Source organism: Tenrec ecaudatus, chromosome 8 (assembly GCF_050624435.1).
Source record: "Tenrec ecaudatus isolate mTenEca1 chromosome 8, mTenEca1.hap1, whole genome shotgun sequence".
Lineage (NCBI taxonomy): Eukaryota > Metazoa > Chordata > Mammalia > Afrosoricida > Tenrecidae > Tenrec > Tenrec ecaudatus.
This window is the reverse complement of record NC_134537.1, coordinates 36,172,846-36,186,110: the sequence shown is the minus strand read 5'-3', so window position 1 is coordinate 36,186,110 and position 13,265 is coordinate 36,172,846. Positions and strand designations below refer to the sequence as shown.

General features: G+C 46.3%; 1 protein-coding gene across 1 annotated transcript in view; it reads left to right on the top strand.

Moving 5' to 3' along the window:
• ATP13A5 (ATPase 13A5) overlaps positions 1–13,265 on the top strand; it is a 114,979-nt gene that overhangs the window by 51,554 nt on the left and 50,160 nt on the right. Inside the window, exons 12-16 of the mRNA XM_075555886.1 lie at positions 652–840; positions 4,633–4,694; positions 6,716–6,866; positions 10,431–10,526; positions 11,241–11,397. Of these exons, the coding sequence (XP_075412001.1) occupies positions 652–840; positions 4,633–4,694; positions 6,716–6,866; positions 10,431–10,526; positions 11,241–11,397 (655 nt within the window). The remainder of the gene's footprint in view (positions 1–651; positions 841–4,632; positions 4,695–6,715; positions 6,867–10,430; positions 10,527–11,240; positions 11,398–13,265) is intronic.

Sequence of the window (13,265 nt, the reverse complement as noted above, 5' to 3'; positions counted from 1 at the left end):
GGCAATGGGACAGGACTGAGAACCATCTCGTTCCATTATGCATGGGCTGTCAGGAGTCAGGACCCACATGATTGGCAGCTAATAGCAACAATAACTTAGCGAATGATATGTGCTGAGATCTTGGCAGAATCTTGTATATACATATATATTCAGATGGAAATTTGTGTACTGAGCTAGACTCTGGGATTGCAGACATGAGGGAGATCCATGCTGCTGGGTCTGAAGAGTCTGTAGGCGAATAGGGGAGAGAGATTTACAAACCACCAGTCACTTGTAGCAGGCCCATTTGCCAATCACTGTTGCACTAATGTGAGACCTTCTCATCAAAGGCCAATCTCAGTGTCCCAGGAGTCCAGGGGTTGTGTGGAAGTGTATGGGCGGTGAAGGGATGGGCTTGTGGATAGAGGAAATGTTAAGAAGACAGGTCAGTGTGGCGCTGAGATCAACGCTCTCCTCTCTTCTGCGGTGGCAAAGAGCATGCTCTCGCAGTAGGCATGGCCGAGGATGCTCTCAGCCCCACCGAGAGAGCAGACTCCGCCGAGTATTCTGACCTTAGGCCGCCAGGAGGACCATGTCGTTACAGGCGGAGGACTTCAGGGAGGACGGTGACCCGACTTGCTGGGCTAACCTCTGCGTCCCTCTCCTTGCCAGGTCCCTTCAAGAGAGACGGTGACCATGGCCTTGCTGCTTCTCACCGTGACGGTCCCGCCTGTGCTGCCAGCTGCTCTCACCACGGGCATTGTGTATGCACAGAAGAGGCTGAAGAAGAAGAAGATCTTTTGCATCTCGCCACAGAGAATCAACATGTGCGGGCAACTAAACCTCGTGTGCTTTGACAAAGTACGGCCCGAACTTTCCACCCGGGAGCTTAGGTTTGCAGGGCAGCAGAGCTGGGAGGGGCCTCAGGGCATGTGACATGTCTGGTCGTTCGACAGATGGGACACTGACACCAGCTAGGGCCCACAGTGAGCCCGCAGGAGACACAAGCTCGGAGTCCCCTTTCTGAGACCCATAGTCAGAGGCTGGCCATCACATCATGAGAATTCTCACGCTAAAATTTATAACATGCTGGTGCATCAAATTCGTTTCTTATTATAACACCTTCTTTGACTGACTGGCTTTTCTTTTTTAGTTTACAAAAGGGGGAAAAGTTGAGGAATATTTTGGTTCCTAAAGTGCTTTGTCCAGAGCATCACTGAACGCGTTCTTTCTCCAGCTCTGCTGCCTCTTTCAAGAAAGGAGAGTCTGTGTGTGCGGGCCCTTCCTGGCAGCTGTCCTGTGGGATGCTGGCCTCAGGCCTTCCTGGTAGGATCCTACCTTCACCTTGGGCTGGTTGGTTTGGCTCTTTGAGGCCAGTGAGCCTGGCCTGGTCCCTCAATGTCCTTGGCGTATTTGAAGAGCTGGCCAAGAAGACAACCATTCGTTTCAAAGTTGGAGTTAACTTACCTCGGCAGAGCAGAGGACACAGGGCTGGTAGAGAACCCTGTTAATGCGACACTGTCAGCTTACAGGCAGCTCACAGTCTAGCTGAGGAAGCAGAGATGGCCGGGATGGCCACGATGCCAGGGCTGTGCCATGCGTGCCTTAATGGAGGTCTGCGGGAAAGGCCCGTGGATAGGGCCTGCCTTGGTGGGAGGTCACCGTAGAGTTGTTGCTTTGGTTGTTGGGGTGGGGGGTGGGGGGCAGGGAAGAGGGACTGGGCCCCTGGGATGCGTGCAGGACAGAGCAGAAGGGAGTGGAGCTAAGACATCCGTAGAGATTAAATCCAGAGAGGGCCTCTCGTGCCAGGCTTAGAACAAAAGAGCCTTGTCGTGATGAAGATTGAAATCCCACATCACTTTTTGAGAAGACTAGTGACATTTTTTCTAAGTGTGTTTTATTTATTCCATCTAAAGGGTGGTGGGTGGGTATGACTGAGGCAGGACCCCTCTGGACAGGCATGGAGACGGGCGCCAGGCCAGAGAGACACTCGCAAAGTACATCTGCCAAGCCTCAGTTACCAGTTGGCATGTTTCTCAGATTACTTTTGTTTGAGTCTCTGTGGGTTTTGTTCAGCAAAGAAAGCCTTCCATGGCCACCAGTCAGGACCCGGTGGTGTTAACTGTAAAGATAGCTTCCTTTTGGACGCAGGGCCCTCTGAGAGCCCATGGGCATTCCCTGGGAGGTGTTCCCGCTGCTTGCTCAGCTGACTCGCATCTAAACCGCAGGAGGAAGGTTTTCTTAAAAGATGCCCCCGACAGATCTGTCCATCTCTACAACTCATTTTTTCCTGGAGCTATGCATGTTCTTCTGGGAAGCCCTCCATGCACCTCTTCCTGCGCTCCTCGCCAGAATGCCTGTAGGCCCGTGGAGGCCCGCTGCACCCAACTCTGAATGGCCTAACAGCTCGGACGACTGCCACGCACCCTTACTTCTCAGAACTGGCCAAATGGGAACTCTAATCCTAGATCTGACGCTAACTTTCTGTGAGACATTTTAAGATAAGAAGAGGGAACTAGAATGAGTTCTTCAGCTTCTTTCCAACTTTTACATGATCCAGTTCCATCAGCATGATGCTGGAATAAAGCTCTCCACAACTCATTGAATTCTTTTAGGGATTTTGGGTCCAATTCAGATTGCATTTTCCCTATATCTTTTTTCTAGTTTACATTGTCTTTGTTATCAAGCTGTGTAAAATAAGGCCTCTTCTTTCCTATGCAATTCAACCCAAGCCTGGACTTGTATTTTGTTACATTTTCTCTTCCTATATTATTCCCTTCAGAACCTTGGGCATAATTCTGTTTTCTTCCTATTTATGATTAGGCTGGTAGTCTGAGGGTCATTTCCACGTAGGGAAATAACATCATTCCACTCCTGTTTTGCTGTGGTAGCCTCTCTGTTTTCATGTTAACATATATTGATATTTTAAAATAATCTGCTTATCAAGAAAACATTTCTGTGTGCACTAAATTGTGAACTCTGAAATTGAACAACTCAATGGGGATTCGGAGTTGAGATGCAGCGGATGAAGGCCTTATGAAATAAATGCAGGAGGGAGATGAACCAAATCCTCTTGCATTGTTGTTCATAAGCATGTCAGCCCTCTGTGAAGTCTGAACGAATTGATGAAACAACGATTCCTTCATTCTCAGATCCAGAGCCCCTAGAGTAGGCTCTGTTTCCCACATGCCTTGCAGAATCCACTAAATACTTGTAGTCCAGAGGGAGACTCCGGAAGACGACCGCCATCAAGTTGGTCCGACTCGTTGTGATACCATGCGTTTCAGAATAGAAAGAACTCCACCCGGTAGCATTTTCAACGGCTGCTTTTCCATAAGTCTCGGATCCCCAGGCCTTTCTCCCAAGAGTGGCCCATCCGACCTTCTGTCCAGTAGCTGAGCCCAGTTCACCGTTGGCACCTCTCAGGGACTCGGTGCCATGCTCTCTTACGGTGCTCATTTCACCCCTCGCTGGGCATGCCTCCTCCCGGCTTATTCCCCTGTAAACATCAAAAGCATCCACCAGCACTACTCTTGACGCTTCATGCTCATGCAATGTGCTATAAACTGCCACCCACTGAGTTGAGATTGACTCATAGGACAGCGTTGAAGTGCCCCTGCGCGCTTCTGAGAGTGTCACTCTTTCCTGAAGTAGAGCGCCTCTTCTGACTCCCACAGAGCAGCTGGTGGCTGCCAGCCACTAACCATGATGCCGCGACGGGGGTGGGAAAATGTCATTTAATAAAATACGATAAATTGTAGTGTCTTACACAGAAAGGACCGAAGAAAAGCAAAGACCTGAGACCTAGGTGTTGAAATGCAGCATTCCATAGGCCATCCTAGTCCCCTGGTTGGCCTTGACGGTGTTAAACAGCTGAGAGTCCTCTTATTTGATGTTAAATAGCCCTAATGTTGTTAACCTACTGCAGAAAGACACCAGGCTGTGTAATTAAGGACCAACTGTGAGGCCACGAGGACATTAAAAGTGCTGTGATCATACTCAGCTGACAAATACGCTCTCATAATACAGCAAATCAAATCCGCCAGCCATTGTCCTCATCATCTAACAATAAAACTCATTCACGGGCATTAATTAATATCTATTATTAGCACTTAGAATCTCTCTATAGACTCTGAGCCCTCTATCAACATTTCATTATCAATCTGGACAGTCACTATGTCACTCATATTTTTAGAAAATTACTGGGAACCAGATGGCAAGCTGTGAACTAAACCATCTTGAAAAGAAAGAATGGTGGAGGGGGGGCGGGGGTGTTGGGGAGAGAAGTCGCAAGACCTGCTTCAGAGAGACAGCAGGTGCTGACTAAAATGTCACACTCGAGATGGGGTCTCCATTCACTGCACCTTCCGCGTTCAGCAACGACAATAAATCGCAGAAACCAAACCGAACCCATGCCTCTCCTTGCCCTAGTGACTTAATGAGCACACAGCCCCTTGCGGTGGCAAATGTGTGTGTCCCCTGCCTGATCTTGTCTTGGGCACGCCCTTCTCTGATTTCAAAGGTATTGCTAAGAGAAGAGGGCGTTGCGCAAGGGAATCACTGTGATTTCTTGGAAGCTGGAACTTTGTTGAAATCTCCATGTCATTAAGAGCTTTAATCCTTGTGTTAATCTCAAGTCTCATTTTTACTCAGACTGGTACTCTTACAGAAGATGGTTTGGACCTGTGGGGAGTAGTTCCTGCAGCTGGCAACTGGTAGGTCCCTTCAAGAAAACAGAGTGTGTATTTGCTGAGCTTACCTTTGACTTGGTCCTCAAATCTGTAACCTTTATGTGTTAAGAAAGGAAAGTCACTAAAGAATGCATATGTGGGCTGACGTTGGCTCCCAGGTATTCTAACTATTTAAATGAGTCCTACATTCAGATCAGATTAGGGAAAGTAGGTCTTCAAACTTCTAAGGAAAAGTAGAATCAAATGAGGTGGATGCTTAGCAAGTTGACTAAGTGGAAAGGAGGTGTAAGGGAAGGGCTGGTTTTAATTCAAACCAGCAGAAACTTCCTGGGGAGAGGGGCTGGGCATTGTAGGCAGATATGGAGGCAGGGGGCCCAGAAAAGAAAGAAGCTCACAGTCTAGATGCAAATGTACCCACCTTCAGGGCAACGCAGTGCAGGGAAGGAATGCGCATGATGCTGTGGTCTAATACACAGTGCTGATTCTTATAATGGCCTGGTGAGCAAGTGAGCAGATCATCTGAGCGAAGTTTGGAAGGTTAGCTAGCTAAATGTTTTACAGCTTGTAAATATTTTTACAGGCTCTGTCTGATATGCAAAACTGACACTGGATCAGGGGAGGGGACAATCGCTGAGCTGCCCTGCCCAGGGCAGGTGGAGAAGGGCACTCAGCTCCCTTCCTTGTGGAGTCCAGTCGGAAACAACTCAGTGGCAGTGAGACTGCACTTTGGCTCCAAACAGTAACCAAGAGGCCGGTGCGCGTCAGTAAAGATGTCACACCGGGGCCTGTCAACATCGTGAGAGGGACAGGGGCAGCCCGGGCAGTGTGCTGCAGCGGAGGAATGACTGGGCTAGCCACTGAGCCCACTCACTGTGCATCTGCTCCTGTCTGCCCAGGGGCCCCCAAGTTCTTTGCTCAGCAACGGGGACTTGGTTGGCCAGAGCAGTGCAGGAGGAAAACGATGGCTGCAGTTTCCACTCCTCCCCTTTCCACTTCGCCCCTGTTGCTGTCGGGCCAATGGAAGCCATTCCAGTAGAACTGCCTGACTTGGCAGCTCCCGCCACGGAAGCCCGTCACCGGGTCTGCATCCCATGCAGCAGCAGGGTAGGCTTTCTGGCTGGCAACCAAGTCCCTGACCATCATGTCGCAGGGCTCCTTGCACCCTGAAACTTATTTTTTTAACACGTTTTGCAGAGATTGCAGCTTGGAAGGTTTTTTTTTGAGTCTAGAAAGAACCAGGCACCTTTCCTATTGTGCTGTAGGGTGAGCGGAGAAGATGGCAAATCAGCCGATCTGTACTGTCAAAGGGGAAAGCGGCTCGAATAGGCAGCATGTCTGCAGCAGGAAGTGCAGCAAGCGAGGACAAACCCTGCTGCCACGTGCGGGCTGCCTGGAGGCGGTGGCTGCCTTTACGTGACTGGACTAACTAGCTGGGGCTTTCCTGTCCCTTCCACCTCATTAGCCTAGAGACAGACTTCTTTCCCCGGGTACGTGTCACTTTAGAGCCCACCTCTCTCCGCTTTGCAGAGAGTAGCTGGGAGCTGGCTGCTCGGGTCCCTTCTCGCAAGGCTGCTGTTGTACGGGCTGGCTGCAAATAACCGGACGCAATGCTTTGTGATCACATCCAAGACCTTTGACCCTGTATTACTGATCCGTTAGTGGCGATCTTTGTTAGGGATGAAATCTGCCTCTCAATCCCATCGCAGGCTTTGGAAAGATCTCAATTCCATTGCAGGCTTTGGAAGGATCATTCTACAAGTAGCCTATTCTTGTTCAAAAATGAGGCAGCAAAGGCTCCAGGAAAGGGGTGTTCCTGGCCACATGTCGACGTAGCAAGTGGTCTCATTTGATGCTAGATCCCTAGGCATCAAGGCCATCGATGGGCGTGAAAGCTATGAGGTTAACTTAGAAGTGGGGTGGGACGCTGTAAAAGGGTGAATATCGTGGTTTCATGACTAGAACTCTACCTCACTAGGATTTTAAGGGCAAGACATTCAGAACTACTGTGTTGATGAGCTTAACTGATCAATTACCTTCTCTTTCAGTTTCCAGGAAGTCCACAGCTTTGCCTCAGGCTCGCCTTTGCCATGGGGCCCCCTGTGTGCGGCCATGGCCAGCTGTCACTCTCTGATCCTTCTCGATGGGACCGTCCAGGGAGACCCACTGGACCTCAAAATGTTTGAAGGCACCAATTGGGTAAGGTGACCATTTGGGGAAACACTTGGAGGGGAAAAACTTCCTGGGAGGACTAGAGAATTTCCAACGTAGGTTAAAACCCAGAGCACTGAGAAGACTCAGGAGACTTCTTGGCTGAGGATCTGATCTGACCAGAATCGCCCTACCTCTGTTAATGAGTGCCACATAAAATGGGGTTCGTCACAGCTAATAAATTTGGGAACTGCTGTTTAAACAATGTCAAATCAGTGTCTCAACTGTAGGATTTCTTTGCTAGGCTGCGGTGCACGGTGAATAGTCCAGACAGAAGTACGGTATGCTGTATTTCTCAAACCCACCCACACAATCCTGTGGACAGACAGCACTGTAGTCTACATTACAGTGTAAATCACGGTAATGGCCACACCCAGTCAATGCTCGTGATTGTAAGGCTTGTGGTGGAAGTTATGAGGTTGTAATGTAGGTAAGAAATGCTCACTTGTTCCGTCAGGACATGCTACAAAGTTCTCTCAGAGCTGCTAATAAATGCCCGAGGGAATTCAGCTCAAACTCTGTGGGTCAGCAAATGCAAGTCTTCCAATGAAGTAACTTAAAGTCCCCCAGCTCCACCTCTGTGGATCACTCAATAACCGCATGGCTCATTCTCCTGGGTTCAAGCAATTGACCTGTATGATATGTGAATTATATGTCAATGAAATTGTTAAGATTTAAAAAAGAGTGGTCCAGAGCAGTGAGGTCCAAAGGAACTTCCTGCAGTGATGGGGATGTTCTGTCTCTGGGCTGTCCGATAAGGCAGGCATTCGTTACAAGGGACGATTGAACCTTGACACATGACTATGTGACTGAGAAGTGAAGTTTCAATGTGAATTAAATTTGAATCTAAATAGCTACAACCCACTTGTGATTATGGTATGGGATAGCATGAGTCGAGACACAAAAGGAAGAACTGCAGGTCTGACCAGGTCCCTGTGCTGCACGGAGAGGGAATGAATGATACTGGAAGGGTAGAAATCTACCCTGGTGGTGTCCTGGGCACGTGTGGAAGATTTCTGGACTGCCCCATTCTCTAGCTGGGTGACCTCAAATCCAGTACCAAATGCTGAATATGTTATCTCCTCAGGGCCTTTTGGGGAAGAATGCTTCAAACAAGAAGTTGGGGTGACCCGTGAGACTATGTGCTATACGCATTTAGTGCCAAACAAATGAAGGGACTCAATCAATCAATCACTCAATCAAAGAGCCTTGCTGATCCAATCAATAAGCACTTGGCTGTGAACCAAAGGCCAGCAGTTTGAACCACAAGAAAAGGCTTGTCTATCTGTTTCCATAAAAAGTACTCACAGCTGTGGAGTTGATTCTGACTTACAGCCACCCTATCTAGAGTGTGAGTCTTTAGGGGACCAGTCAGCATCGTCTTTCTGCTGTGGAGCAACTGGTGGGTTGGAACTGTTGGTCTTGCAGTTTGTAGCCCAACTAGGAAATACATCCTCTGGGATGGTGCCACTCTCTAAGTTCAAGTGGATTTGACTATACACAACAAAAACACCTTCTTCAAAGTTTCTAAAACTACACGGAATACAGTAGAGTCCTTAAAAACAGGTGCAAAAGAAAGGAAAGATATGATTGCAAGCACATTGAATTGAGCCTAAAATAAATAAATAAATAAAATATGGTAGAAAATTTTGGCTTAGCGATGCGTTGGGTTGCCAACCATAAGACCAGCAGTTCAAAGCTACCAGTTGCTCTGGAGAGAAAGATAAGATTTTCTATTCCTGGAAAGTTATGCTCTCAGAATCCCACGGGGGCAGTTCTACTCTGTCCTACAAGGTTGCTATGGGTCAGAATTGAATTTATGGCAGTGAATTTGGTTTCGTTTCTGAGGGAAGCCAAAACAATAAAAAGGGGAAATCTGATGATTAAGGGATTTCCTGATATCAGTAAGCTAAAATTGAGTAATTTCCCTAGAGGGGGAAAATCTGATATAAAGATAATACTGCAAACAGTTCCCTGGAACTCAATGGAGAGGAACTGGTTTACTTTTTATAACCAATGCCCTCAGCAGCATGGTTGTGGTTGACATAAAATGATGAGTTACATTGAGTCATGTCTACTCCATGTCCCTTTGATCTGGTCCTCACGGTGTTAGAGAAAACTCCACCACAGAAGAATACAGTGGACAAGAAGTTGGGACCTTGTCTGAGAACATAAATCTTGAGTATTTGTTGTGAAGAACTACCTGGAAAGACACTTGTATCATGCCAAACAAAGAATACAAATGTAAGATTATTCTGAGTTTAAGATAATCCAGACACATATTAAAGCTGGATTAGGAGCGGTCTCAAGTTGAATGTATTTTGAATATATTTTGGTAATTAGAAGGCTTCTTGTACCCACATAGACTCCATCTTTCAATATGGATTATATATACCTCAGTGTAGCAAAACGTTATTTCCTTGCAACTGAGCCAATAAGCAACATCGTCATGCACATTATGATAAACGAAGAAGACATTGAAGTTGCCAAGAGACTCATTTTGCTTGGATCCATAATGGAAACCCATGGAACCAGCAGGAAAGAAATCCAAGGTTGTAGTGCATTGGCAAATCTCCTGCAAAAGAGCCCTTTAAATTTTAAAAACCGGAAGAAGTTATTTTGAGAGCTCAAGAGTGCCTGCCCAAAGCCATTGTTTTAGCAATCGTCTCATAGGCCTGGTGTTTGCAAAGAATCCCGAATCTAACAAAGGTGGCCAGAACAACAAACAACTCTGTCTTGAAGGCAGCACACAGAGCTCCTTAGAAGGCAGCATAGAGCAACATCAGGTTATGTACTTTGGACGTGCTAGTTGGACGGACCTGTGTTGGGAGAAGGACGTCGTGCCTGGTAAAGGGAGGGTCAGCAACAGAAGAGACAGCCCTCGAAGAGACTGTAACAAGGAACTCCACTGGAGCCACGACGGCGAGGACAGTGCAGAGGTGGGCGATATTTCCTTCTGCTGTCTGTAGGGTCACTGTAGGTTGAAACCAGCTCTATGGCTCCTAAAAATAGCAACATCTATTGGTGTATCCAATACCTTCCCCTTTTAAAAATTATTATTATACTGACTTGTCAGAAGGCATCATTACTACTGTGGCACATCCAAAGTATTTCCAAATATGTTTTTCTTACCTATGATAGATAAACTGCTAATTCTTTATCTAACCTGGCAAAGGAGTCCAAGACTTATGTCAGACTGCTTCCTAGCTCAGGTGAGAGTAAAAGTTCCCATTCTATTGAAGAGCCAATCTCCTTTCAACCCTCCTCCGATAACTAGACAGAACACGTCAGAAGAGCCTTTGACCTGCTGCCAGCACCTTGCCTCAGTTACTACTTTGGTGTTTACAATATTTCTGGCTTTTTGCAACTCTATACAAAGCTTCTTTGTGCAAGCCAACACAACAGAAATTGGACAAAGGTATTAAGACAATTCATCTCAAAGAGAAAATAAGTGAGAAGAACTTTGAAAAGATGAAAGTGCAGTGCAAGTCAGAGATGTCTCTTTATTTCCTGTCTCCAAGGGAGTTAATGAATGTTTTCCTTTTAAAACAGAAAGTGGAAGATGGCAGTGCGGACGATGCCACAGGCAGCAAAGTGGGCAGGCCGGATTCAGGCGCGGTAATAAAGCCAGGGCCAAGAGCCAGCCAGGTACGGTTTGTTTCTGTAAATCCTGTAGTTTGTTAAGACTGATGAGACCTTCCTGATGTTCATGCAGTTGCGTTCTTACACTCCTGTCCCCGGCAGGAAGCCTGGTGGTGCTGTGGGTTAAACACTGAACGTTAACCCTTTGTAGCACTTCCTCTCTGTAACATACGGGGTCACCATGAGTTGAATTGATTCAATCGCAAGTAACAGCAGAAATTACTTCTATTTCCATAGGGTTTTTTTTTAATTCCCCAAGCCCTGTATTCATCCATTAATTCATTCGACACACACTCAATGAGTACCTGTATGTATTAAAGAACCACGCTTTTAGAAGGTGGAGCGATTTAAAAACTACATATGTTGGACTTGGGAAGGCAGGTGCATGTAATCTTGTAGAAAATCACTACAGGTGCAAATAAGTGCAATGCATGGTGATAAGGAGTGGAGATAGCCATCAGAGTCCCAAGGAGGGAGCAGAGACTGTTTGTGGGACAATGTGACAAGAGCTCTCTAGTCAGCTGAGGGGAAGGCCTGATACCCCAAACATCTTGGTGAAGAAGTCACCGCAGAGTCAGTAAAAGATGAGTTGCCATTTCATCCTGCCCAGGGGTCCCTCAGGATGGTACCTCTTCACACAGTAGACCATATTGTTGGGGGTGCATTTGCTACATCACCCTTAAAAGCTTCTCAAAGTGCCCCTGTGTTGGCTGCTCGCAGGGTCCCGTGGAATCCATCACCGTCCTGCTGCAGTTTCCATTTTCCTCGAGCCTGCAGAGGATGTCTGTGGTCGCTCAGCTGGCTGGGGAAGATGGCTTCCATGCCTACATGAAGGGTGCCCCGGAGATGGTGGCCACCTTCTGCAGATCTCAAACAGGTACTGACAGTTCTCTCTGCCAGGACATGAAACCCATATACACAAACCCCAGGGCTATTTTTTTCTAGAGCAGTTTTAGGTTTATAAAAAAATTACACCAAAAATACAAGAAATGCCCCTATATCTCCTCCTGCCCCTTTCCCCTACCACACACACACATAGTTCCTTCTGCCATGAACAGCTTGTATGGTACATCTGTTACAGTTGATGAACCGAGTAAATATATGATTATTAAATCAATCTCACAATATACATTATGATTGATGAAAGGCTATAATTCATAGTAGGCTTACTCTGTGTTTTGACAAATGCACAATGGCATGTGCCTACAATAGACCATCGTGTCCACTGTTATAGCATCAAGCAGAAGAGTCCTACTTCCCTGAACATCTCTGGTGCTCCACTTACTCATTTCTCTTTGCCTTTTTCAGAATCCCTGAAAGCCAGTGATATATATAATTATATAAATATTAACATATATAACCCCTGGAAACTACTGATCTATACATATAAATGTGTGTATGTATGCATAGGTATCTTTATAAAGGTGACTTTGAGCTTAGGGATTAAATATTACCTTGAGGTGATCATTTTGTGGGTGTCATCTAGTCTCATTGACTCCAGAAAGTGAATTCCATGAGAATTTGAGATTTTGGTTTAAAATTTTCCCCTTTTGATCAGGATGCTGCTCTAGAACCTTTGGTCAGAATGTTTAGTTTGTTAGCCAGACCCATCTAGTTCTTATGGCTTCATAACAGATGTTGTTATGTCGGCAGCCCAGTTAAGAGGCAAAACATTGAAAAAATTGAACACAGAAAGGATACAAACCCAATCAATGAATGTGGGAGTGATCGTTTTATGGGTGGATAGAAAGAGGTTGATTCAGCAAGGCAGAGGGATCATTTCATGGCAGGGAGTCTATATGGAGAGATGGCCCAGCCAAAGACACATAACCAATGGGGAGCTGGGGAAGGAGATGGAAGTGAGCATCAGGAGCTGACTCGGGGACTCACAGGGGTCAGACTACCTGGGGCTGCGAGTGTACAGCCCTCAGACGGATCCAAGGAAGCACCAGATTACTGTAAACAGGGGTGCTTCTTCACCCTCATGGGGCTGGCTCCACAGATGGGGGTTCAGACAGATTGAAGGGATGAAAACATAGAACAGATCAATCTTCTAGGGGAAAATGTGATTAGAGTAAATGAGATGTTATTAAAGCAAGGTAATTGAAAATGTTCACAGTAATTTCATTTCACTGGGCCAGATTTTGGCTGATTCAGATCATTTCTTAGGCTTAGGAATGGATGCACTCTTAAAGCAGCTGCCTGGACTTATAAGAATATTGTGGCATCCAAATGAGTTCATTTGGATAAAGTCAGCCTTTTCTTCCTCTTGATTTTCATCAATATGCTTCTTATGATTGCTGATAGCAGTCAGCTTGTGCACAGAATTTTAGAAGTGGTGAATGATTGCATCACCTTGTCCCCACTTGTTGTCTCTCTGTACCTTTGCAAGGACAGGTTTTGCTGTCGTTTTCCCTTGGATTCTTCTAACTCGATTCTTTCCCAAATCCATTCTTGCTTGACTGCTCGCTCTCTTCTTATACAGATACAACTTATTATCTTCTTAAGGTTTTAAGTGGTTTCTGTTGCTCTTTTCTACCAGTAAGGATTTGCCATTTATCGCCTTCATATTCGTCGGGCAGCCCTTCCAACGATTTCTATCGTCATAACCTCTGATTCTTAGCATGACTATCATTTTTCAGTGACTTTTTTTTCCTCTCTCTTGAATTTAAGAAATATCGTGCTGGGCTCAATTTTCAGCCAAACAAGAGACAGATCTACAAGAGGGACAATAGCAGTATTGAG